We start from the raw sequence: 27422 nt of genomic DNA on the forward strand, positions 1-27422 counted from the left end.
TTGTTGGTGTCACTATTTTGTCCAAAATCACTTGTGATTGTTCCATTGCATATCTATGAATGATCTGTTATATGGAACATAAATGACAATGAGGTATTCTAGGTGATGTAACATATTTCTGCCTGGTTAATGTAGTGGTGCCCAAAAGTAAGATTGGAAGAATTTTGGATGTGCTTCGAAGAATGAGGAGTGGAATGTCTGATCATCACCTGGAGATTAAAAGTGGATGTAAGGTGGAGCAAGAAGAAGGAAAGGGAGGCACAGAGGTGATGAACTGAATGAGGAGAAAAAGAAAAAAATACCAAATGAAAATGACAGGTGCAGAATGTAGTGAAAGATCATGGAAAAGTACAAATAGAAAAAGAATGGGAGGAATGAAAAGGCAGTGAATGGTGGAATGAATAAGTGAGGGTGGTGGTAGTGGGAAAGAGGGGGGGGGGCATGTGTGGAATGATTCCAAAGAAAACATGAAGAAGCACAGAGGTCGAGAGAGTGAAAGCAACATGCAAGGTAAGGAAAGCCAAGAGAAAAGCGGAAGTATTTACCTAACTGTAGTATACAGGAAACAAGTAAAATTCATTGGGTCTCATATCCTACTACACCCCCTTATAGTCTTCCCATGTAAGGGAAATGACAAGTCTATCAGTAAAATGCCACATGACCTAAAAATATATGTTCATGTTCACCACAATGTTGTCTGAAACAGTACCACTACTAATGCATGTGTAACACACGAAGATAACACCAACCCCCACATGGATTGGAATAAGGTTGAGTTGATTATATGTGAAACTGAGAGGATAAGAGGGAAGTGCCTGGAAGCTCCAGTCATTCAAGGGTCAAATATTAGAGAACGGAGTAAGGGAATGTTTAACATTGCACCACCCTAGTAATTAAATTAATTCCCGTGGTGAACATCTTGGAAGGCCATCTGTGAGATGTCCCAGTCATGCAACTTTCTGAGACTTTTCATGAGTTTTTATTCTTCACCACTGTACTTGGAAAAGCTCTGATGAGCAAAACATTGTGCCATTAATAAAGGCTTCACCCTCAAATGGTGTTTTCTTTGCCAGTACACTTAACCCTCGATTTAATGGACAAATGCGTGCAGATCCTTGTCCATTATTTGCAAAAGTACGTTATTTGAAAATCGTGTCCGTCTGTTACCATTACTGGATACCGTTAGGTTTCGGTGTGCACATACGTATTAGATATGTCATAAAAAGCTACAGTACATATGTATAATGATGTACTTTACATATAAAGAAGAAATTGAACCATTTCTTACCTTAAATCTAGTTGCTGTTATTTACATATGTACAGTACAGGACACACTTTTTTTGTCCGCTAAGTCGAAAGTCTGCAAATTCGAGGTCCGCTAAATCGAGGGTTGAGTGTATTTCTTGGGGCCAGTGGTTTCTACATACATGTACCAAAGGCTTTTTACCCCCTTACAAGGGGGGTAACCAAAAAACAAAGGGATAAAATCCACTCCCACCCATTCCATCACCACATACTCCACCCCCATCCACCTCCTCTCCCTCCCTCTCTCTTATCTTGGCTCCTCCTGGATAACAGTTCATCCCTGGATCTCACCTACTGCAAGAAAATAAAAGGGAAAAAGTGATCAAAGAGTCTGTGTATTGCCAAGAATATGTCTAACTAGAAACCACTTATCCATTACTAGATTTAATGAAGCGGCCTTGCTGTGGATATGCTGTGTCTTGCGACACTGCCTCTGACCCAGGGCAGTGGACAAGGCGCAGGGATGACCCATCATCCAGGAGGTGCCAAGATAAGGGGGAGGGTGGAGGGGAGTGGAGTGTATTGGGGATGGAATGGGTGGGAATGGTTTTTTATGCCTTTTTCTTTTTGGCTACCTCCCTTGTAGGGGGGAAAAAGCCTTTGGTATATGTATGTGTGTATATATATAAGTGGTTTCTACTTAGACATATTCTTGGCAATGCATTGACTCTTTGATCACTTTTTCCCCCTTTTATTTTCTTGCTTAAAACATGTGAAAGCTGAAACAGCTTCTTCTTCCTTAACAACGTCGAATCTGACCTCATAATGTCATCTGTAATCCTCTCAAGTCTTCCTGGTCATATTTACTTCAAATGAATCCCTCTGTTGAACCATAACTTCAAGCAACATTTAACAAAGCCGACACAGATCACAAAGTCAAAGCTCAATTACTATGAATTAATATTGGTGAGTTTCAAGTGCTAGATGAAGAACAAATGTCTAATCGTTAGTGACTAAACAAAAAATCGTATGACTATATTCTCTATGAAAGATAATAATAATAAAAAAAAAACTTACACTGTAATAACACAACCATTAATCAGTCCATGCTTAATCTGTCAGAGTACATGTTTAATAAGCCTTAGAGACTCTAATTAATTACATATAACAATGACTTCAAAACTGTGGAAATGACTGCTGATACCCGTAACCAACATGTTCATACATACCCAACTTGTACCTCTGTCTAAAACTTTATCTCACACTCATGTGTCATGCATATATTTCATTCAGAGAAAGAAGAACAAAAATTTAATGCTTGAGAATATAAAGAGAGGAAGTCAAGGAATAGTGAAATGCACACCAGAAATTGAGATTTTCCCCCCCAAAATTTTTGAAAAGAAAGATCACATGAAACAGAGACATAGGATGGAGAGAATGTTTGGGGGGGAGTCTTAGAATGACACAAGGCAATTTGTTATATGAATGACACAATATAACTCTAAAGACATCATCACCAGGTGGGACTTACCTGCTGCCCCATATCCTCCTCCTCTTGCGAGACCTCGTCTTCATGGTATACTATTGGCACGTCCATCTCGTCCTTCATCTCTCTGGGTACCTGTGTCTCCTCCTCAACCTCTGCAGCTCTGCTCTCTTCTTCCACCACCTCTGAGGTTTTGCTCTCCTCAACCACCTCTGGAGCTATGTTCTCGTCTTCTTTACTACTGGCTTCCTCCTCTTCAGTGTCGACACTCCTTTCGTCTTTATCAATGTCTGAAGTTCTTGGCTGTTCTGCCTCCATATACATGGATGCACTTGGGGTCACTCTTTCTTCCAGCACGAGGAGGTCTTCCCTGATCCTAGCTTCTGATGGCTCAGCTATGCTACACTTCTCTTCAAACTTCTCCGAAACCCCTACCCCCTCAGGTGCAAAACAACCCACTTCTGGTAGCACTGGCCCTATAGGTTCCTCTTCCTGCTGCCCATCTTCTGCTTCTTCTTCTTGTGCCTCAATGGGTTCTTTGACCTTAGCAGTACTACCAACGACATCTTCCATGACAGGTTCGGCCTCAGGTTCTTCCTCTTCCTCTAGTCTCATGAGGGGATCACCTTCTGCATCAACACCATGTGCTTCCTCTGGCGATGCTAGTTCCTCTTTATCAGACTCGCTTGTTTCACCTTCCTGACCATCAGTAACTTTTTCGCTCCCTTCACCTTCACTTGAAACAAGTTCCTCACTGTCTAGTTCCACTATATCTTCTTTAGCTTCTTGCAGGAATGAAAAGTCAATATCTTCTTCAACAAGATTCTTCAGGATAAATATTGAAGGTTTTGATCTCACCTTGAAAAACAAAAAACACATGAGTAACTCTCCTACTGCTATGCAAGTGCAAGGAAAACTTAAGTTCTGAATTCTCAGGACACAAAAATACTTTTTGTTGAAAGTCTGTCTACATTAAGAATGTGTCCCTGGAAAACCTCAAGTCAAAGATGAATCTATACAAAAAGGGAGGGATATTCAGTAATGATGTTTTAAAGCCCTAAAGTGAAGCCAGTGAACTAACTTACTTTTACAGATGTTATAAATTATGAATATGAGGGGGCATCATAGGATGAGATGGATGGATGGGGTAAAGGGGGGATTTCAAAAGAGAGGAATGTCTGTTGAGGAAGGACGGGAGAGGACAGAAGATAGGGGTGAATGGAGAATGGTTGTGTATGGATGATGCTGTGATGCATGAGGGGGAGTGGGTGGGGGATGGGGGGGGTGAGGAAGTGTGTATGTGAAATAATTTGACACAGCCCAAAGGGATTTCTCCCCGTCTTCTCCTTTTCTGCATGAGGGGACAGAGAGGGGGGGGGGGTCACCGAATTAATGAAGCAGCCTTGCTGTGGATGTGCTGTGCCTTGCGACACTGCTTCTGACTCAGGGCAGTGGGCAAGATGCAGGGATGACCCATCATCCAGGAGGAGCAGCCAAGATAAGAGGGAGGGAGGGAAAAGGGTGCAGGGGAGTGGAGTATGTAGGGGATGGAATGGGTGGGAGTGGTTTCTATGTCTTTTTCTTTTGGCTACCTCCCGTGTCATGGGGGAAAATGCCTTTGGTATATGTATGTATGTATGTATTATCATGACCCAGGAAGAGCCAAGATAATTAAGAGTGAGGGAGTAGGGTGAATGGGAGTGGAGTATGTGGGGATGGAATGGGTGGAAGTGGATTTTATGTCTTGTTTTTTGGCTACCTCCCTTGTTAGGGGGAAAGAGCCTTTAGTATATGTATGTACATTTTTCTCAGGTAAGGAATGAAACCTGGATGAAAGGAAGTCGTGATTCATCCTCCATTTCTGTTTTGGAAATCTGTTCTCAGCTGAATAGTTGTCTAATGCTACCTGGTTTCCCTCTCATCTTAGCAGCTCCTTGTGGATGATGGGTTAAATAGTGATGTTAGTAAGTTTGCGGACGACACTAAAATAGGACAGGAGATGACGCCCAGATTCTGCAGGATGACCTTAACCCCTTCCATACGGTGCCGCACACGTAGGCGTCATGAGGAGCAAGTGGATTCGCGACGCTGCCATATCGGCGTCTTGATTATATTTATTGTAGTCGCCCCTGTGTTTTTACATTCTCCCAAGTGCGCCCTTAATCCCATTCTCTGTGGTTTTCAAAATTCGCGGGTGAAAGAGAGAACGATCGATATAAGCGGCGACTATATTTTATGATGCGAATATTATTTCGTTACGTCGTACGGCTGGCATTGGCTGCTGCCCGCGAGATTTAAGTCCCGTATTGAAGTGGTTAATAAGCTGTTAACATGGTCGGTGAAATGGCAAATGAACTTCAATATCTCTAAGTGTAGCATGTTAAACGTAGGGCTACACAACCCCGAAAATAGATACAACTTAGATAACACGTTTTTAGAAAAATCTGAGTGAGAGAGGGACTTGGGAGTTCTAGTGAGTCCGGACCTTAAAACCAGGAAGCAGTGTATTAGCGCCAGAAATAAAGCTAACAGAGCATTAGGCTTCATTGCTAGGACGGTAACGAATAGAAGTGCAGAGGTAATTATTAAACTCTATCTAGCGATAGTTAGACCCATCCTTGACTATGCGGTACAGTTTTGGTCTCCGTCCTACAGAATGGACGTAAATTCACTAGAATCAGTACAGAGAAGAATGACCAAAATGATACAAGGACTCGGAAATTTGCCTTACGAAGAGAGGCTTAGGCACCTAAACTTACACTCTCTGGAAAGACGCAGAGTGCGGGGTGATCTAATAGAAGTGTTCAAGTGGATCAAAGGCTATAACAAGGGTGATGCAAACAAGGTCATCATAATAAAACAACAGGGCAGGACTCGCAGTAATGGGTATAAACTGGACAAATTTAGATTTAAGAAGGAAATAGGCAAGAATTGGTGTACTAATAGGGTGGTCGATGAATGGAATAAACTTAGTAACCATGTATTAAGCGCTGAAACTATCAGTTGTTTTAAAAAAACGATTGGACAACTTTATGGATGGGGATGACAGGTGGTGATGGATACGGAGCTGCCTAGTGTAGGCCTTATGGTCTTTTGCAGTCTCCTTTATTTCTTATGTTCTTCTTATGGGTCATCCATGTCTCTTGCTCACTGGCTGAGTCAGAAGCAATGCAGAAAGATACAGTATATCCACAGCAAGGCTGCTTCACTTAATCAATGACCTCCCCCCCTCTCTGTCTAATGCTAATTATGATTCAATTCATCATACATATACCAGAGGCTTCTTCCCCCTTACAAGGGAGGTAGGTAGCCAAAAAGAAAAAGGCATAAAAACCATTTCCACCCATTCCATCCCTATCACACTCCCCTCCCCTCCACCCTCTACCTACCCTTCCTCTTATCTTGGTACCTTCTGGATGATGGGTCATCCCTGCATCTTGTCCACTGCCCTCCCTGGGTCAATTCATACAGCATATAACTACTCTGAAGGGACTATATATGTTTCTGGGGAAGCCCTAGTATCATGTAATAAGAAACCCAACCAAGTTATTAGAGACAACTTAACTGCATATTCTTTGCTGATATTTTGAAATTGATTAAGGCTGGTAAATAATCTGCAACTCACTATATTCTATCAGTAGCTATGGGTAATGGGTAGGGGATTGGAGATAGTTAAAGAAAATGGAGAATAATGTGATATAAGCAGTTGTTTGCTGATGACACTGCATTTGTGGCAGGATCAGAGGATGGATTAGGGAAGTTAGTGACAGTTTGGGAATGTGTGCAAAAGAAGGAAGTTGAAGATAAATGTGGGTAAAAGTAAGGTGATGAGATGTACAAGGGAAGAGGATGGCAGCAATTTGGAAGCGAGTATTAAAGAAGAGAGGTTGGAGGAAGTGGAGAGCTTTAGATACTTGTGGTCACATATAGCAGGAAAGGGAGGAGTGGAGGTGGAAGTAGATTGTAGACTGAGAGAAGCAAGTAAATGCCTTGAGAGATTAAAAAGTGCAACTAGAAATAGACATTTGGGAATGGATACTAAGAGGAGATTATATGAATGAGTGATGGTGCCAACAGCACTGTATGAGGCAGAAACATGGAACATAAGACAGGAAGAAAGGAGGAGTTTGAATGTGTTTGAAATGAAATACCTGAGAAGTATGATAGGGGCTACTAGGCTAGATAGAGTGAGGAATGAGGAGGTGAGGAGGAGAAGAGGGATGTAAGAAGAAGAGCTGGGAGATAGGGTTGATGAAAGAGTATTGGGATGGTTTGGATGCATGGAAAAAAATGAGTGAAGAGAGATTAGTAAAAGAGGTGTGGAAGGCAGAGGTGGAAGGAGTGAACAGGAGGGGGCAACCAAGGATGAGATGGATGGATGGGTTAAAAGGGGCATAGGGAAAGAGGGGAATGTCTGTTGAGGAAGGAAGGAAGGAAGGGAGAAGACAGAAGACAGGGGTGAATGGAGAATGGCTGACTATGGATGTGGTGATGCATGGAAGGAAGTGGGTGGGGGATGGGGGGGGGGGGTAGGGAGTGGTTATGTGTGAATGATATTTTGATGCAACCCGAAAGGATTTCTTTCTCCCTGTCTTCTCTTTATCTGCAGGAAGGGACAGAGAGGGGGGTTGCTGAATAAATGAAGTGGCCTTGCTGTGGATGTGTTGTGTCTTGCTACATTGCTTCTGAACCAGGGTAATGGGCAAGATGCAGGGATGACCTGTCATCCAGGAGGAGCCAAGAAAAGTGGGAGGGAGGGAGGGGTGGTGAATGGCATTAGAGTGGAATTATGCTCTTTGACTTTGGCTACCTAACTTGTAAGGGGGGAAAAAACCCTTGGTCCTATATGTATGTACATACTTATGTTTACTATGATTCTATATCAAAACAATGAAAATAAGAGCAGTATCTGCAAAGAAGTTGCTCTGACAAAAAAAATCCAGATATTACCTTCAACGGAGGAATATGTTGGTAGTTGAAGTTTAAATGTGAGAAAGCATCGATGGAAGCTAAAATCTGATGTGATGTGGTGTAATGCTTCAAATTGTACGAATATTTCGATTTAGCCTCCACCAGAAGGTGAGTGAAGGATCGCAGCTCCTGACTTCCTGCACGAAGACCTTCCGTTTTGTTGTACCTGAAGGACAGAAGAAAAGGTAGAGATAATGGTAGAATCCTATGGAGGAAGGAAATACATTCTTACAACACCTTAAGGACGTTAACGAGCCATTCATCATCAGTTATGGCAAATTCTGTGATCTTAATGAGCAGGAAGGACAAAATCAGGACAAGACGGGGTCTTAATCTACAACTCCATTTTGCCCCAAGTCCACCGATGCCATTTTGTGGGAATTTTCCACAAATTTGTGTCTGAGAAGTTTGCTCACATGGAATGTTTTGTGAGCAAATTATATGTTGCAATGAACTTATTTGTGTATATAATAATTCCTTCTTTTTGTGAGAAAAATGTGGAAATCCAGATCTCCTTGTGGGAAATCTATGGTAAAAATCTCACTCACTTGTGGGAACTGGCATGGATCACAGTGGCGACACTGCCCAAGTCCGACCCCTAAGGGGGTCAATGATAGGTTCCTGTTTGTGGTGGTCCTGGAGAGAACCATCTTCCTATCATTCAATTTTCAAAAACCTATCCATACACTCACTTCCATCTAAGGGTGTAACCCAAAGGGAACAGCACTTTCCACCACACCTAAGATGTTTTTGCAGATTTTTTATCTCTCTACAGACAACCCAGTACTGTATGCCAGCCAGACCCCCTGATACCCTTCCGATATAATACAACCAAGTAAATACACTCCCCGCACCGACACTGACTTCATTCTCACCTTTTGACCTCGCCCACCCCAGGGGTGCCAACTGTGCACCCCCGTATGTACCACATTCACACCACAGTGGTCCTGGAAGATGAAGAACAAAGCTGCCAATCTTCAAAACCACATCACCTCCATCAGGAGTTGCATCCCTGAGGGGGCTCAAGAACTCTTCTTATCATCTCAAGCTGTCCTTTTTACGCCTTTTCGCACGTGGAAAGATGACAACCGACAACTGCTCCCCTCTCCCTGCCACTGTGAGTGAGCCAGAGACGCAGAAACGGTCCCACACTAGCACGTACATACATACATATACCAAAGGCCTCTCCCTTATAAGGGAGGTAGCCAAAAAACACTAACACGCTAACACAGACAATAGTCCAAAGAGGTGGGAGGTTCCGAGGACCCTTCCCAGCGACTCTGTGAAACTTGAGGCGGCACCCTGGAATGGGTGGAAGTACTACGTCCCTTTGACTTGGCTACCTCCCTTATCTGTGGGGAAAAGCTCTACATACGTATATAGACAGAAACTCGAGGCAACAATTGGTTGATTGACTCCCTTAAGCCTATTAACACCCACACCTTCACTTCACACACGGGTACTCGTCATGGGATCAGGCCCAAGATGCAAACAAGATCTATTATAATTCCATCCTCCGCCCAATACTACTACTACTACAGGGACATGATATGGGACAGAAAGAGATACAGGGAAATAGATAAGTAGCTAAATGAGGATAGACACAGAGAAAGAAATAGAAAAAAGAGAGAAAGAGAGAGAGAGATAAGGAAAGAGAGAGAGAGAGACACAGAGAGAGAAGGAAACAGACAGACAGAAGGAGAGAGAAAGATAGAGAGAGGAGAGACAGTAAGGAGGAGACAGAGACAGAAAAGAGACTGAGAGATAGGAGGAAGATAGAGAGACAGAAAGAGAAGAAGACAGAGAGACAGAAAGAGAAGAAGACAGAGAGACAGAAAGAGAAGGAGACAGAGAGACAGAAAGGGAGGAGAGATAAGATAAGAAAGAGAAGAAAGAGCAAAGGAACTCTCTACATAGGAAACCCAACTTAGGTTCTCCTCCTCACCTCCAATTTTCGTTAACCTGGGCGAACCTGGACACGCCCGTTTGAGCGGCAAAATTGTCGATGTGGACGTGAACGGACGCCTCCTTGGGGACGACCTTGTGCAAGGTGTGCAAGGCTATGCCGCCGGGGTAATTGTTGGAAGAGATGGTCAGGAGAAGCAGAGTGAAACAACAGTTCCCCAACAGATGGAGCACTGCCCCGGCGCCCAGAAACTGGCGGAAGGTCGACTTGTAGCGGTTTTCCCAGCTGCAGAGTTGAGTATTGTAATTAGTATAGTGATGTTACAAAAAAAAAAAAACTGCAGAGTTTAGTATTATAAGTACAGTGATGTAAAAAAGGTCACTTTATAAGGTAATTCGGTAATTATAATGCATTTCTTGGAAAAAAAATCTAATTAACATCATTATTTGCACTGATTTGGTCCTCCTTACTCAGGAGATTTCTATCATCCCATCTGCTAATTAAAAAAAATATATTATTCCTACAACTTATAACAAGTGTTCAAATACAGTAGTTTCTTGTATGGGGAGAGAGAAAAAAAATATATGAATATTGCAAAAATAATCACAATAACGCGTGACGAAAAAATATTGCAGAAACCACAGGGAAATTAAAGTCGGAATACTGAACGTTTTCGTCTATTACGACATCCTCAGAGACATCTTTAATTTTCCTGTGGTTTCTGCAATATATACATATATATACATATAAATATATATATATATATATATAACAATAATAATAAATATAAAACATGTACACTACATGCACACACACACATACAAACAGGAAACAATAGCTAAAGGTGCCTGACATGTGCTCCTTATCTTTGGGTGTGGCAGCCCAAACCCACACGCTCGGGGTGGTCAACTATATAGATATATACTTTGAGAGGGTGATCTACACGCTGAGTATAGGTAGTTGCCATTGCAAACTCTCAGGGTATAAATGATGAATCCTACTGCAGAGAACCTTCATTGCACACCACTACTCTTAGCAGTCACGTTTCCTTGTCCACGAGGTTGTGGTGTTGGGTTTCCGACATCTTGGGCGAGGGGATGAAGCCATTTGCTTTTATAGCCAAGTAGCGGGGTCAGCCACTCTACACCTCAGAAGTCTCTTAATCCGACGCTCGCCAGTCGCCACTTGTACGAACTTCTGGGCCCAGGACATAAATCCACTTTGGGTATTGGTGGGGTTTTATGTCTTGGGCCAATTCCTCGAGTGGGTTTATGTCCTGGGTCCAAACATCTGCAGAAGTGGCGGTTGGTGAGTGTTGGATTAAAAGAACCTAGGCGTGACGGTTAATTGAACGAGATGGAGGGAGGCGGAAGGGTTGTGCTTCAGTGTGCCTGGGTCCCGAGGGGGTCAAAGGAGGTTGGGGCAAAGTCAAACTTTTTGTTGAGTGCTAAACGGAATATTAAAAGACTCCTCTTGAGAGTTACCAGTCCATGCAGCAGCTGTGCTGATTTTGTCTGCAATTAGCCTCCCGGTCATATTCCATAAGAAAATAATCATCCAAGCGAAACGATCATGTCAAATCAACACAGAATTAACTCAAATTTCTAACATTCATCATTCATGCCCTGTGAGGTGGCTAATATCCTTTACTAAGTATCTCTTGGTGAGGTGTATGGCTGGAAAAAAAAAAAAAAAAAAAAAAGTAAATGTAGTGAGATCAATGTGGGAGAAAGTTACAGAAAGACAATATAAACATACAAACTGAAAGAGCTAAAGGTATGTATGTACTGAAAGCACCTTCCTCCTTCCTTCTCATGTGAGGGGTGGCCAAATCCAGGTACATATCAAGAACTAAAGGTTGACAGGAAAAATAATCTACAGATAACATTCTCAAAAAACCTTGACCCAAGCAAACATTCATCTAACATAATCAGAGAAGCATTTGCACGGTGAGCAAACATCAAAATGGCATTAAGCTACATGGACTTAAACATGGCCAAAACAGCAATCACATAGTGCATAAAAACTCTTCTTGGGGTATGAAGGTACAATATGGAATCCACATCCAAAAAAATTATATTGCCAAGCTTGAAAATGTCCAGTGAGACATTACAAAACACAAAAGAAAAGAAGAAGAAAAAAAAAAAGTTCCAAGGTATGAGGATAGAACAAAGAACACTGGAAGAAAAATGGGAGAGGGAGATCAATCTGTTTAAGTGTGTCAGAGGAAAGACTGCATACAGAAATCATCATGAAGAATGAAAAGACACAGGCTGAAACTGCAACAGGCCAGAGGGATGGAAGATACAAAGAAATATAGGATTCCATGTAAGACAACAAAAGTTAATTGCCATCAGCAGATGATGATGTCCCAACCACAAAAGATTAAAAGAAGAAAGAATAAGATGACTACAAAGTGAAAGAAATGGCAAATGAAAAAGGGGGGGGGGGGGGGGTAGGTGGGTTGACATAAAAACATATACATAACTGCACAGGCAGAATCACACACACATGGGCACAAGCAGGTGCAAACCTGCGTCTGAAGTGTTCAGGTAACCAACAGTTAGGTCTGGAATTCACATAAGGATACAGGATGCAATGAGCTAGTCCTATTCCTGTAAAGCTCACTTAAGTAAATACATACATTAATGTAAGTACACACACACATACGCACACACAACAGAAAAGATGTACCAAAACTAGTAAGGATGCAAAGAGCAATAACGAATTGGGTGCCCAGCTTACAAGGTCCATCATATGCGGAAAGGCTGGAGACATTGGGCATAACCTCACTGGAAGAAAGAGGGAAAAGAGGCAACGTGATCAACTGGTACAACTGTGCCTGAAGAGATATATTTGTAGACTATTATGATTTTATGTTGTCAGCCCTTGAAATGAGATGCTACAGCTTCAAACTGGAAAAGAAGATGGGTTACACAGGATGTCTAAACATACGCCTTCCCAAACCAAATAATCAAAGAGGGGAACAGCCTTCCTGAAGAGTTGAAAAAAAAAAAAAAAAAAAAAATGCACATACATGCAACACCAGCTATTCTGAACATGTTCACACATAACTATACATACACACACATGGAGTCTGTGGTCACAGTTGGATGTCTGGAAAGCACTCCGCTGTTCAGGCAGCACTTTGTCGCTAGAATATTTTGGAACAGCACTAGTTGTATTTACATATGAGAAGGGAGTTGTGAAAATTGAGTGACTGAAATGGAGTAATCTTTATACAAATTAGTGATAAATACTTAAAATGGAAGAAGATAAAAGTGAAAAAAGGAAAAAGGAATCAGCAAAGAGATGTCTGGACGTGATCAGGGTGGAATCGCCACTGGGAGTAATCCCCAAATGATCATGTATGAATGAATGAGTCCCCAAAATCTTACCAAAGGTTGGACAACTATGCTTTTTCTGGTTTTGCAAGAGACGGTGGAATTTTAGGTAGAGGGGTGGAAATGGATAGAGAACCTAGGTACATAAATATCTTAAGAAATAGGGATATTACTGACTTGTTATATGAAATAATAGAATTGAAAAGTGAGCACAGGACAACGTACAAAGAAATAACTGAACTTAAAGAAACCAACATGGAGCTTGATGATCTGAATAAAGAATTAAATATGATTAGAAATGAGAATAAAAATAATGAAAACTGAGGACACAAAAAAAAGAGGTCTCAACAAAAGTGATAGAGCAAATACAGGCAGTGACTGAAAAAGTGGTAGAAATGGTCAAGGAGACTCTCCAAGAAAAGAAAGAAAAAAAAAGAAAAAGAAAAAAATGGAAAGTAGAACAAGTCAAAAGTTAACTTTCAAAGAAATAGTACAAGTGGAAGAAAATGCAAAAGAAATGGTAATCAAAGTAATTAAAGAAAAAGAAAATTTGGTCAGAGACACAGTGAATAAAAAAGTAAAAAAAAAAAAAGGAAAGCACTGTAGTTTATGATATCAGAGGATAACATAAGGTATCTAAATATAAAAAAGAGAGAGATTGCTATAGCAATTCTGAAAAAGATACAAGAAGAGGGACAGGATATGGAAAAAGAAATTGAGGAAGTGCATAGTATAGGAAAATACTCCAAAGGGAAAAAAATATATATATAGACCATTAAAAACAAACTGAGGTCTCAAATAATAGCAGTACTATCTAAAAAAACAAAACTAGCAGTGAAAATTACAAAAAAATGTATGAATGAAAAAAAGAAATGAGTGATGAGGAAAAAAGAGAAAAGGAACTTAGAAATGAAGCAAATGAAAACAATAAAAAAGAATGGAGACTGAAAAATAAGGAATTTTTTGGAGAGTGCTGGACCTGAGGCTGAGTAAATGGTTTATATATATACATATATATAAACATAATTGACAGAAAAGGACAAGAAAAAAATTAGAAATAGCTTATACCAACATAGATGGCATAATTTCAGGGCTGAATGAGTTCAAAGACTATCTGGCATTAGAAAAACCAGATGTAATGGGAATTGTGGAAACAAAATTAAAAAGTCCTCTATTACTAAACACTGTGGGACAAGGTCTATACAAGCATTGGATGAAAAATAGAAAGGAGAAACAGGGTGGAGTCATGTTTTTGACTAAGACTTAAGTGTGACAACGACAACAGAAGTAAAAAATAATATGGAATTATGCTGAAAACTGAAAACAGTGAAAATTGAAAACAGAAAAATAGAAAATTTGTAGTAATGTATGTACCCCCTAAAACACAGTCTTGGTCAGAGAGTGATTATTCCAAATTGTTGGAAGACACAATGAATGTACTAACTGATTTACTGAAAGAAGGAAATATAGTAATTATGGTTGACTTTACATAAAAAATGAATAAAAATAAATAAATAAATAAATAAATAAAAATGTTGGGAAGAAATGACAGTAAGGGGTGAAGACCTCTGGGGAAACATACTACTGGATATGATCATTGGATATAGAATGACTCAATGGGTGAAGGGAAATACCAGATAAAGAAACAATGAGGCTCTGTTGAGACTAGATTTAATACTTATGTCAGAGCCTGAAATTGTGGAGAGAATAGAATACAAAATCCCAATTGGGAAGAGTGACCACTTACTAATAGAGTTTGCACTAAAAGAACAATTTGATTTGAAAAGAAATGAGAAACTTAGAAAAGGAAGACTAATGTCAAAAAAATGGATTTTGAGAAACTCAGAAAATTCTTTCAAAAAACAAATTGGGAAAACTTCTTAAATGAGGAAACAAAGATGGAAGAGAAATGGAATATGCTAAAAGAAATTTACAATGAGGGAATAAACAAATACGTACCAAAACAGAAGCAAGAAAGGTATACATTATACATCAAGTGCTGGTACAACAAAAATGTAGTGAGGCTAAAGATAGAGACAAAGCTTGGAAAAGATGGAAAGAAAAAAAGAAAAAAAAGAAAAAAAGTGGCAAACATCTATCAAACTAAGAAATGATGATGTGTAAAAATACACAGAGATGAAAAGAGAAACTATGAAAAGGACATGATCAAAAATGCAAGTAACAACCTAAACTATTTTACAGATACGTAAATGGTAAACTAAAAGACAAACAAGAAATAGAAAGACTGTGCCAAGGGAATTATGAATATAAAGATGTAGAAATGGCTGAAATTATGAACAAACATTCTAAATCAGTATTTACAATTGAAAGTTCACAAAACTGTGAGGAAATACAGAGAGAAAGATGACCCCAAATGAAAGAAATAACTAGGACAGAGAAGGAAATAAGGGACCAAATAAAAAAAAAACTTGATGTCAGAAAATCACACGGGCCAGATGGAATTGCAAACTGGATATTAAAAGAATGCATAGATGAGTTGACAGACAAAATATACAAGATAATTGACTGCTCACTCAAAGAATGAAAGGTACCACAAGATTGGAAAAATGCAAATATTGTACCAATATATAAAGGAGGGGACAAAGAAAATCCAACTAACTATAGACTAGCCTCACTTACAAGCACAATAGTGAAAATATGTGAAAAAGTTATCAAAAGTAGATGGGTTAAACATCTGGAAGAAAAAATATACTGAATCCAACACAATTTGGATTTAGACAAGGAAGATCTTGTACCACAAACTTGATTTGCTTCTACAATACACCTGGGGAGAAATGACAAGTGGTGTCCTGCAAGGTTTGGTATTGGCTCCAATCACGTTTGCCATAAAGATTGACCTCTCATTAACAGACTTTAATTAGCTGTGTTTGCTGTGTTTTTGGTGTTTTTGGTGCTGTTGTTTAGTGCTGTGCAATCACTATGCCAGCCAAAAGCACTACAAATCAACGGATTATTCACATCAACGGACACCGTTACCCCCCTTTCAGTCTCTGTTAATCAGAGGTCAATCTGTATATTTAAATGACATGGATGCAAAAATACTAAAGAAAGTAAGTACAGAGGAAGATTGTGAATCACTACAGAAAGACTTAGTTAAAATCTGGAAATGGAGTCCAAAGTGGGAAGTGAACTTTAACATCAAGAAATGTAGTATAATGGAGTTTTGAAAAAGTAAAAATAGAATATCGAGGCAATATAAAATTGGTGAAGAAGTTGTTGTTGTTGTCGTTCCCTAGACTGTCTGTCCGAGCAGTCCCGTCTCCCAAAGGAATGCCATAGCCGAAACTGGGTTTTCCCACAAATCCTTTATAGAGCGTATGTTGTGTTGCTTGCGTGCATGATTGTGTATAATGCAGTCTTCCATTATGTGTTGTATGGTATGGGGTGAAGTGTTACATCCTGGGCAGCTGTTCACAACGCGGTCATCCAGCCTCTTCTGGTAGCTTAGAAGTGCTGCAGCGTCTACGTCGTGGGACCACCCCCCAACCCCAAGAGTTGGGGGCCAAACGGCAGCAACTACCCCTGGCCACCGGCTCTACGCAGGTGGTGAAGAAGAAGTAAAAAAGCGAGCTTGGAAAGGGACCTAAGAGTAATTATCAACAAAGACATGTCACCAGACAAGCATATCAATAAAATAGTTGGAGAAACCTTCAATTTACTAAGGTCGATGAAAGTGGCTTTTGATTATTTGGATGAGGAAAATGTAAAGAAAATATTAGTTACACTGATAAGACCAAGAGTGGAGTATGCTGCGACACTATGGACACCCAGTACTAAAAAGAATATAAAGAAATTAGAAAGAATACAAAGAGCAACAACAAAGATGGCACCTACCCTCTCCAAATTGACATATGAACAAAGATTGTCCAAACTGGAACTACCAACCCTGGAACAAAGAAGAGAAAGAGGAGATCTACTGACTATAGAATTATGAAAGGAATGGAAGTCCTAGAGATGATTTATTAAAGTGGGACAAGAGAAAAACGAGAGGACATGAAAAGAAACTCAAAAAGGATAGTTATAAAAGAGATCTGAAAAAGAATAGCTTTCCACACAGAGTGGTGGATATCTGGAATAAATTAGATGAGGCAACAGTGTGTGCAAATACTATTCAAGAATTTAAGAACAAACTTGATGCTGAAAGATACAAAGATGGGTCACTATGAGCATAGCTCCCTTCCCATATAATACAACTAGGTAAATACATACAAACACCCTCCTACACAAATGGGACTAAGATATCCTTAAACATGGGACACACGCAGATCTCACAGAAAGGATAATAATTAGGTCTTGTCTGTCATGCAAAACTAATAATAAGAGCTGAGAGTCATGGACCATTTACCATCTGACAAGCACATCAACAAATCATGAGCAAGACATACAGACTGTTGATAAAAATAAGTGGCTTTTTAATACATAGACAGAGGAATAACACAAAACTCATTGTGAAACAGAATAAGCAAACATGGTGCAGTCTCCACAAAAAACAAAGAATACAAATAAAGAAATGGAGATGAAAAGTTATGGGAAATAGGTACTTGGGGATGAGTGCAACGAGAGTGACCGTATACATGGTATTTGAAATTTAAAGGAGGTATAACAGAAAAGTCACTGATGTTTGAGAAATATAGTGGATGTCACAAGAATGGAACAGTGAAAAATGTAGTGGGGGTGGAAAGACTGGCAAAAAGTGTGTGGAAAATAGATGGAGATGAAGAGAACAGGAGAGGAAGACTTCCAGTGCTCGACAAGGAAGTACGAATGGTTAGCGAGAATGAGTGATGAGGAGAATGAATGAGTCATAAATCAATAAACAAAAGCTCACTTCGTACCTCTAATACTTTGATGGGTGGCCTTTACGTGCAATGATCTCACGAAGCCGGTTTGGAATGGAAGTGGCGTACTTGGCAAGATGTACAGGGGTTATACTAGCCCAGGATTGGCGAATGGCTGCCTCGAGCTTGGGCACAGAGCTCGTATCTTTACCCTGCAGGTCTTGTTTAATGTGGTTCCACAGGTTTTCTATTGGGTTTATGTCAAGACTATAGCCTGGCCAGTCTGCCATGTAAGGTATATGACAGTCTTTAAGCCACTGAGTAACACTACGAGCAGTGTGGGCTGGGGCAAGATCTTGTTGAAAGATGTTAGCACCTGAGCTATTAAAAGAATCCTCCAAGTGGTCATTTAAGAGTTCATAATAAACATATTGGTTCACTTTTACATTTTTCGGTAATACAACAAGGCTCTCAAGTCCTCTTCCACTAAAACTTCCCCATACCATGAGAGAATCAGGGTGTTTCACTGTTTGTTGAACGTACCGGGGATCAAGAGGGTCGCTACCCATGCGCTGATACACGTTTCCACCCTTATTGCCAGTCACAGTAAATGTGGACTCATCGGTCCAGAGAATATCCAGCCACTTGTCATCATCCCACTGAAGATATATCTTGCAAAACTCGACCCTACGGCGCCTCTGGTTAAGAGTGAGAAGAGGCTTTTTCACCGGGCGATGGCTTCTGTACCCAAGGTTGTGAATGTGGCGGCAAACTGTTCGCACACTAACCTCCCCAAAGAGTCCCGGGTTACTTTCTTTTATTTTTCTGGCAGTAACACATGGATTATGCTCTGTCTCTTGATAACATTGGTAACACGAGGGGATGTCTTTTTGGGGTAACTTTTCCTTGGTTTGTAACCGGGTGTGTCACAGCCATCTTCCTTCTTAAAAATGGCAACCCACTTGCACACGGACGTCTTACCAACCCCAACCTGCTCTATTATTTTCTTTGTTTGGTGACCAGATTTATGTAAAGCTATGATCTGGGTTATTGTCTCTTGTGATAAATACTTGTTCTTGCCCATATTAAGGCTAGAAAGCACCTCTGTCTGCAAAAAACACTGACCGCCTAGGTGGCGTCACCAGAACACTCACGGAACAAAAAGCCTCCCCACGAAGGCTAAGAGGCAACTGAGGGATGATTGATAGCATGTGTCATAAACCCTAACCTTAGCTCTGCCCACTTGTCCATTTGCACTTCCTTGTCCATATCATTTACCCCCCTGGAGGATTCTTTTAATAGCTCAGGTGCTAACATCTTTCAACAAGATCACGCCCCAGCCCACACTGCTCGTAGTGTTACTCAGTGGCTTAAAGACTGTCATATACCTTACATAGCAGACTGGCCAGGCAATAGTCCTGACATAAACCCAATAGAAAACCTGTGGAACCACATTAAACAAGACCTGCAGGGTAAAGATACGAGCTCTGTGCCCAAGCTCGAGGCAGCCATTCGCCAATCCTGGGCTAGTATAACCCCTGCACATCTTGCCAAGTACGCCACTTCCATTCCAAACCGCCTTCGTGAGATCATTGCACGTAAAGGCCACCCATCAAAGTATTAGAGGTACGAAGTGAGCTTTTGTTTATTGATTTATGACTCATTCATTCTCCTCATCACTCATTCTCGCTAACCGTTCATACTTCCTTGTCGAGCACTGTAGATTGAGGAGGATGAGTTGGGTACAGAGGGCTTTGGATATGAAAGGAATGTCTGTGGAGTGCAAAAGATATGAGTGAATGGAGGAAGACCGAGAATGGAGGAAAGAAAGACATGGCCTGAAGAATTGTTCTCATGATGAAGCAGTTGGAACAAGCCCACTCTGGCTGTCTGTCCCTCCTGCAGAAATGGTGTGTTTTGCTGCATTGCTTTTAGCCTAAGAGGTGTACAGGAGGGCAGGGATGACTTTTTATCCATAAGAAGCTAGGATGGGAGAGACATTAAATGGATTCTAATGTATACATAGGTGTGCATTTTGACTTGGCCATCCCTTTACCAAGGGGAAAGGGTCTTTGGTACATAATATGCGTGTAAAGATAAAACTGAGAGAATATAAATAGCAGCAACCAAGTTGACCCCCAGCCTAGTGGACAAACTGTCCAAGGAAGGACTTGAAGTACTGGAGCTGCCATCATTAACCCATTAAACTCCGATGACAAGATGTCTTGTCATTTGGTCAAATAAAACAAAAAATCATAAAACACCAAAATGTTTGATCAAACACCAGAAAAATATGACGTCAGTCCTCGCTTCATGCGAAGAAGAGAGGTGACATGACTGCAGTGTCCAGATCAATCAAAGGAACAGATCAAATTAACGGAGAAGATCTCTTGGTTTGGGACAGGAGGGAATTATGAAGTTGCGGGAAAAAGACTGACAAATAGTGATAGATGTAACAAAATAAAGATTTCTGTATAAGTGTGTCAATTTACAGAACAGTTTTAGTGTCCAATCTAAAACCACAAATAAATAAGTCCAATCGATGAAGACAAAAAGAAATGTGACCCCCATGAGCATAGCTCATTTTTTATCAGAATTAGGTAAATAAGCTAGGTAATAACAACAGTAATAACTAAGTTTCACTAACTGGAAACCCACAGCCCCACAGTGGCTGGCAATGGTCCTCAGGGCCTTCCACAGATGTCACTGGTGAAAAGCTATGTCTGTGTTGTATTAGCGTGGGGCAGTTTCTATGTCGCCAGCTTGTAGTAGTAGATGGAAGGGAACCATCACTGGCTGTCAGCTATCCTCATGTGAAAAGGTGGAAGAAAAACTCCTGAAACTGAAAGGAGGATCTTGGGCCCACTCCAGAGACCGGGTATCAGGCCCTTGGGGTTGCACCTACAAAAGGAGGTGAGGGTGTTGACAGGGAGACGATTGTCCCTCACGTCCATCTTGCAGGACCACCATTTGCAGTACCCATCGTTGATCCCCTGAGGAGGTAAATACACCCAAGCTCGTACACCCTAGAGAACGTGCAGGAACACAAAGGGCGGAAGTCATGCAAAGCACTCACTCTTTCTTCACGCTACTACAACTTCACCCTTTGCCACCTGTGCAAAAGGAATAAAAACGTACAAGAAGTGACAAGCCCTGGCAGCGGCCATGTTGAGAATGGGGATCACGTAGATGATGAAGCGCAGTTCCTTGTGGGGGAGGAAGGAGTAGAGGGTGACGTACAGCAATGCCGGAGCCATCATCACTCTTACTCTGCGGTCTACGAAGATTCCAACGGGCACCATCAACAGACTGAAGGCCAGGGCACGTGGTAAGGCAGAATACCAATACCACAGAAAAGGGTAAATCTTACAGCAGTTAAGGAAGTTACTTGGAATATAGTTGATTACAAACAAATATAACAGAATTATTACTACAGTGACAGAGTGGTTGTGTGTGAATGATATTTTGATGCAGCCTGAAGGGATTTCTCCACATCTTTTCTATTTTCCACATGAAGGAATGGAGAAGGGGGATCGCCGTTCAAGTGACGCGGCCTTGTTGTGGATGTGGTGTGTCTTGCTTCATTGCTTCTGACCCAGGCAGTGGGCAGGAGACAAGGAGCTAAGACGAGAGGGAAACAAGGGTGGTGGATGGGAGTGGAATGGGAGGGAGTGGGTGGATGCCTTCGACTTGGCTACTTCCCTTACAAGGTGGAAGAAGCTCTTGGTATATGGATGACTAGAGGAGAAAACCTAAAACAAGTCTATAAAATAAAACTTAAACCCACTCTCGGAGAAAGATAAGCTGAGATACAGAGTAAAACCGTATATTTCGACCACCGACTGTGGTCCTCTTCAGCAGTTACAATTATAGGGTACATAGACAAGAGGTTATATACAGAGGAGGAAGGAGCATTGGGGGACTCAGTAAGCCTCAGGTCACTTGCCCCAAGTGAGGTCGGACGTTACGTCCGACCTCACTCAGGGCAAGTGACCTGAGGCTTACTGAGTCCCCCAATGCTCCTTCCTCCTCTGTATATAACCTCTTGTCTATGTACCCTATAATTGTAACTGCTGAAGAGGACCACAGTCGGTGGTCGAAATATACGGTTTTACTCTGTATCTCAGCTTATCTTTCTCCGAGAGTGGGTTTAAGTTTTATTTTATTCGTGTGTTACGACACCTACGTTACTTGATTTGATTAAGTCTATAAAAGTTAATGAAGTAACACTGGATTACCCTCTGCTATATTCTACAAAAGATGTGAAGCAAAAAATAATAATCTACCTGTCTATATACTAAAAGGTGTCTTCCCTCTTATAAAAGGAGGTAGCTAATGATAATGTGAGTGTTTTGCTGCACTGCTGATGACCTGGGTACTGGGCTGGGGTCAGGGATGAACCTTCATCCATGAGGAGCTAACATGAGATGGAAAAACATGGGTGGTGCATAGGAGTGGGATGGTTGGCTACCCACTTTATGAGGGGGAAGAAGCCTCTTGGTATATAGATTGATAGATATAATAATAATACATACATATACCAAGGCTTTTTCCCCTTTTCAAGGGAGGTAGACAAAAAGAAAAAGGCATAAAATCATTCCCACCCATTCCATCCCTAAATACACTCCACTCCCCTCCACCCTCCCTCTGATCTTAGCACCTCCTGGATGACAGGTCATCCCTGCACCTTGTCCACTGCCCTGGGTCAGAGGCAGTGTTGCAAGTCACAGCACATCCACAGCGAGGCCGCTTCATTAAATCGGCTACCCCCCTCTCCGTCCCCCCATGCATAAAAGGACATATAATAATAATAATAATAATATTTAATAATAACAATAATAATACATACATACAACAAAAGATCTTTCCCCCCTTACAAGGGAGGTAGCCAAAACACAAAGGCATAAAATCCACACTTATGCCTTTACTTTTTTTAGGGAATGTCCCCTTTGGGGCTACAGGTAGCAGGACTCCTAATCCTATCCCCCATCCCGTTTTTTTGTCGCCTCTTACAACTCAGGTGTGAAGACTTGGTGGTAGCATTCTTTTCCCCCACCACAGGGTAGGCAAAGAAAGGAAATGAATATTCAGAGAAATGGTACAGGGGCATTATGAAAGAGAGGAATGTCTGTAAAGGAAGGATGGGAGACAACAGAAGATAGGGGCGAATGGAGAAGGGTTGTGTATAGATGAGGCTGTGATGCATGAGGGGGAGTGGGTGGGGGATGGGGGGTGAGGAAGTATGTATGAGAAATAATTTGACGCAGCCCTTTGACACAGCCCAAAGGGATTTCTCCCCGTCTTCTCCTTTTCTTCATGAGGGGCTGGAGAGGGGGGTCACCGAATTAATGAAACAGCCTTGCTGTGGATGTGCTGTGTCTTGCAACACTGCTTCTGACCCAGGGCAGTGGACAGGATGCAGGGATGACCCGTGATCTAGGAGGTGCCAAGATGAGATGGAGGGTAGAGGGTGGAGGGGAGTATGTAGGGGATGGAATGGGTGGGAGTGGTTTCTATTTCTTTTTGGCTACCTCCCCTATAAGGAGGAAAAGAGCCTTTGCTATATGTACGAGCAGTATAAAATCCACTCCCATCCATTCCATCTCCACATACTCCACTCCACTCCCTCCCTCTTATCTTGGCACCTCCTGGATGATGGGTCATCCCTGCATCTCACCCACTGCCCTGGGTTACAAGCAGTGTTGCAAGACACAGCCTCTTTATTAAATTGGCAACCTCCCTTCTCCGTCCCCTCATTGGTATATGTATCATACTTGAGTCATAACAGGCAACAAAAAAAGGATGGGGATAGGACTAGGCATCTTATTCTCTGTTGACCCGATAGGAACATTCCTATCCTGGAAAAAGGAGAAGAAGAAAGAAAGAAAAGAAAAGAAAAGAAAAAAAAAAGGGGGGGGGTCTGGAAGTTTTCCAACCAGAACCCTACAGTTTGGTTCTTTTTATGTGTGTGGATGTGGTACAGATAAGAGTAAAAGGGAAGAGACAAACAGTTTGTATGAAAAAAGATGGATGTGTTGGCACCGAGTGAAACTAAGTTGAATGGGAGGGGCAAGTATGAGCTTGGGAGTGTAGTTAGGGTGTCAGGAATGAAGAGAGGATGAAGGAGAGAAGGGGTGGCTAAACTAGTAAGTGAAGAGATAGGTAAGCATATGGTGAAGTGGAAGGTTTATTTGAAGTTAATGTGGATGAAGGTGAAACTGAGGTGATGTGGGTCTTTGTATGTGCATATGACCCTGGTAATGAGAACAGTGTAGAGGATAATCGGCGACCCCCCCCCCTCTCCGTCCCCTCATGCATAAGAGAAGACGGGGAGAAGTTCCTTTGGGTTGCGTCAAATTTTGCTCACAAATACTACCTCATCCCCCACATCACCCCACCCATTCCACCTCATGCATCACAACATCATCCATATACATCCATTCTCTATTCACCCGTCTTCTGTCTTCTCCCGTCCTTCCTCAACAGACACTCCCATCTTCCCCAAAGTCTCCTTCACCCCATCCATCCACCTCATCCTGGAATGTCCCCTCATGTTCACTCCCTCCACATCTGCCTTCCATACCTCTTTCACTAGTCTTTCTTCACTCATTCTTTTCATGTGTCCGAACCATCCTAATACTCTTTCATCAACCCTATCTCCCAACTACCTTTCCACCCCTGTTCTCCTCCTCACCTCCTCATTTCTCACTCTATCTAGCCTAGTAACCCCCATCATACTTGTCAGACACCTAATCTCAAACACATTCAAACTCCTTCTCTCTTCCTCTCTTATGTTCCATGTTTCTGCCGCATACAGTGCTGTTGGCACAATCACTCCTTCATACAGTCTCCTCTTAGCATCCATTCCCAAATGTCTATTCCTAATTACACTTTTTAATCCACCAAGGCATTTACTCGCTTCTCTCAATCTACATTCTACCTCCACCTCCACTCCACCTTTTCCTGCCACATTTGCACCCAAGTATCTAAATCTATCCACTTCCTCCAGTCGCTCTCCCTTAATGCTCACTTCCAGTCTGCTGCCACTTTCACCCCTTGTACATCTCATCACCTTACTTTTACCCACATTTATCATCAGCTTTCTTCTATCACACACTCTCCCAAACTCTGTCACCAACTTCCTCAATCCCTCCAATCCTGCTACAAGCGCAGTGTCATCAGCAAACAACAGCTGGCTCACCTCCCACTTTTCTCCATTTTCTTTAACCATCTCCAATCCCTGACCCACCACCCTTGCATTTACTTCTCACACCACCCCCATCCATGTACAAGTTGAACAGCCAGGGCGACAAGAAGCATTCTTGACGAAGTCCCACCTTTACCTCGAACCACTCACTCTCTCCATTTCTAATCCTGACACATGCTCTACTACTTTCGTAAAAACTCTTGATAGCTCCTAGAAGCTTTCCTCCTATCCCGTATATCCGCAAAACCTTCCACAGTGCCCTCCTGTCTACCCTGTCGTAAGCCTTTTCCATATCCATAAAAGCCCAAAAAAATATCCTTCCCCTTTCCTATAGCTTTCTCACATATCTGTCTTACCACAAAAATCTGATCTACACAACCTCTACCCGTCCTAAATCCACACTGTTCCTCACCAATTACTCCCTCTGTTCCTCTCCTAATCCTCTCAATCAAGATCCTCCCATAAGCCTTCCCAACTACACTTAACAAACTAATCCCTCTGAAACTACTACATTCACACTTGTCCCCTTTTCCCTTGTAAAGTGGAACTATACAGGCACTCCTCCAGTCCTCCGGCACTCTAACCTCTCTCCAGCAAACATTAAATAACCTCACCAGCCAGTCCACCATCACTGTACCTCCTTTTTTTAGACATTCTGCATGGCATCCATCCAGACCAGGTGCCTTACCTGCTTTCGCGATCTTAACCTCTTCACTCCGGGGCACATCGCACGTCTGGCAGCATTAGCTGCCCGACGTGCGATGTTGCGTTATAATAATCGCATTATAAAAAATAAAGTCAGTGCTCAATCGTTCGTTCTCTTTCACCCATGTATTTTGATAACCATAGAAAATTGATGAAGCCAGTTTAGAGAGAATGGAAATTACGTAGGTACGACTACAATAAATATAATCAAGATGCTGACGTCGGCATCATCGAGTACCCACTTGCTCCTCATGCCACCTACGTAGGCGTCACCGTATGGAAGTGGTTAACAACTGCCTTCACTTCATCCTTCCTTATTTCTTCTCCATTTTCCTCACTCATTATGGTCATTTTCGTAGTGCTTCCCATTGCAGCTATCTTTCCCTCCGTATTCTCCTTCACATTTTGCAACTCCCTAAAATATTCTGCCCATCTTCCCCTTACTGCCTTCTCTTCCATTATCATCTCTCCATCTGCACCTTTTACCTTTTCTTCTCTACTTGATTCGCCTCCTCTTCCTCTCTTAATTTCTTTTCAAAACATCTTTTTTTACTTTCAAAATTTTCTGTCATACTCTTACCCCATTTCACATCTGCTCACATCTTTGCCACCTTTATCTTATGCTTTACTTCTCTTTTCTTTGTACCTCTCATATGATTCCCTTGTCCTATTTTGTAACCAATCTATGAAAGCTTGCTTCTTCTCTTCTACACTCTTTGCTTCCTCATCCCACCACTCACCACCCTTCCTTCTATTTCCTCCTGTCCTTCTTGTTCCACACACCATCTTTGCAACTTAATGACTCCCTCCTTGAACCATCCCCATTCGTCCTCCACTCCTAGCAATTCTTTACTCCCTCCCACTCCTCCTTCAGCGTCTTCTTGTACTCCTCCTTTTCATTTAAAGAGTTCACTCCAAACACCTCCCTACCTTTTGTCCTTTTCCTCTTTCTCCATCTATCCCTCACTCTTAACTTACTTTCCACCAAAAACAATTATCTGACATTCCCCACACTCTCCCCTTAGCACATGACATCCTTAACTCTTCCTATTATACTCCTATCTACCACTATATAGTCCATTAACGATCTATCTACCACCCTTCCATCCACCACCCTCTCCCATGTGTACTTATGTTTTACTTTCTTCCGGAACACTGTATTTTCTAACCATTTGCATAAGATAAAGCAGGCAAAGAGGAGCAGATGTGAAATGGGGTTAAAGTATGACAAAATTTTGAAATAAAAAGATGTTTTGGAAGGAAATTAAGAGAGGAAGAGTAGGTGAATTAAGTAAAGAAGAGAAGGTAAAAGGTGCAGATGGAAAGATGATAACTGAAGAGAAGGCAGTAAGAGGAAAATGGGAAAAGTATTTTTGAGAGTTGCTAAAGGTGAAGAAGGATAGGGAGGGAATGGTAGTTGCAGTGGGAAGCACTACAAAATGACAGTGATGAGTGAGGAAAATGGAGGAGAAATAAGGAAAGATAAAGTGAAAGCAGTTGTTGAAATGTGGAGAGCAGGTAAGACACTTCAGTTGGATGGGTGTCATGAGCAGTGTCTAAAAAGGGAGGTACAGTGATGGTGGACTGGCTGGTGAGATTGTTTAATGTTTGTCTAAAAGAGGGTAGAGTGCCTGAGGACTGGAGGAGTGCCTGTATAGTTCCACTTTACAAGGGAAAAGGGGACAAGTGTAAATATAGTAGTTTCAGAGGGATCAGTTTGTTGAGTGTAGTTGGAAAGGCTTATGGGAGGGTCTTGATT

The 27422-nt window shown here is 41.7% G+C and overlaps 1 protein-coding gene across 4 annotated transcripts in view; it reads right to left on the reverse strand.

Moving 5' to 3' along the window:
- The window catches only part of Alg12 (Alg12 alpha-1,6-mannosyltransferase), a 68788-nt gene that overhangs the window by 4534 nt on the left and 36832 nt on the right, over nucleotides 1–27422 (reverse strand). For all 4 annotated transcript variants that reach the window (XR_012967019.1, XM_076195831.1, XM_076195832.1 and 1 more), the window contains exons 7-10: nucleotides 20890–21116; nucleotides 9648–9893; nucleotides 7682–7868; nucleotides 2777–3589 (exon numbers count right to left, since the gene is read on the reverse strand). Coding sequence is in view for 3 of the 4 variants with exons in the window: in XM_076195831.1 (XP_076051946.1) it covers nucleotides 2777–3589; nucleotides 7682–7868; nucleotides 9648–9893; nucleotides 20890–21116 (1473 nt within the window). In the remaining variant the exon portion in view is untranslated. The remainder of the gene's footprint in view (nucleotides 1–2776; nucleotides 3590–7681; nucleotides 7869–9647; nucleotides 9894–20889; nucleotides 21117–27422) is intronic.

This window comes from Oratosquilla oratoria, chromosome 12 (genome assembly GCF_046742065.1).
Source record: "Oratosquilla oratoria isolate Oo_2021 chromosome 12, ASM4674206v1, whole genome shotgun sequence".
In the NCBI taxonomy this organism is placed as follows: domain Eukaryota; kingdom Metazoa; phylum Arthropoda; class Malacostraca; order Stomatopoda; family Squillidae; genus Oratosquilla; species Oratosquilla oratoria.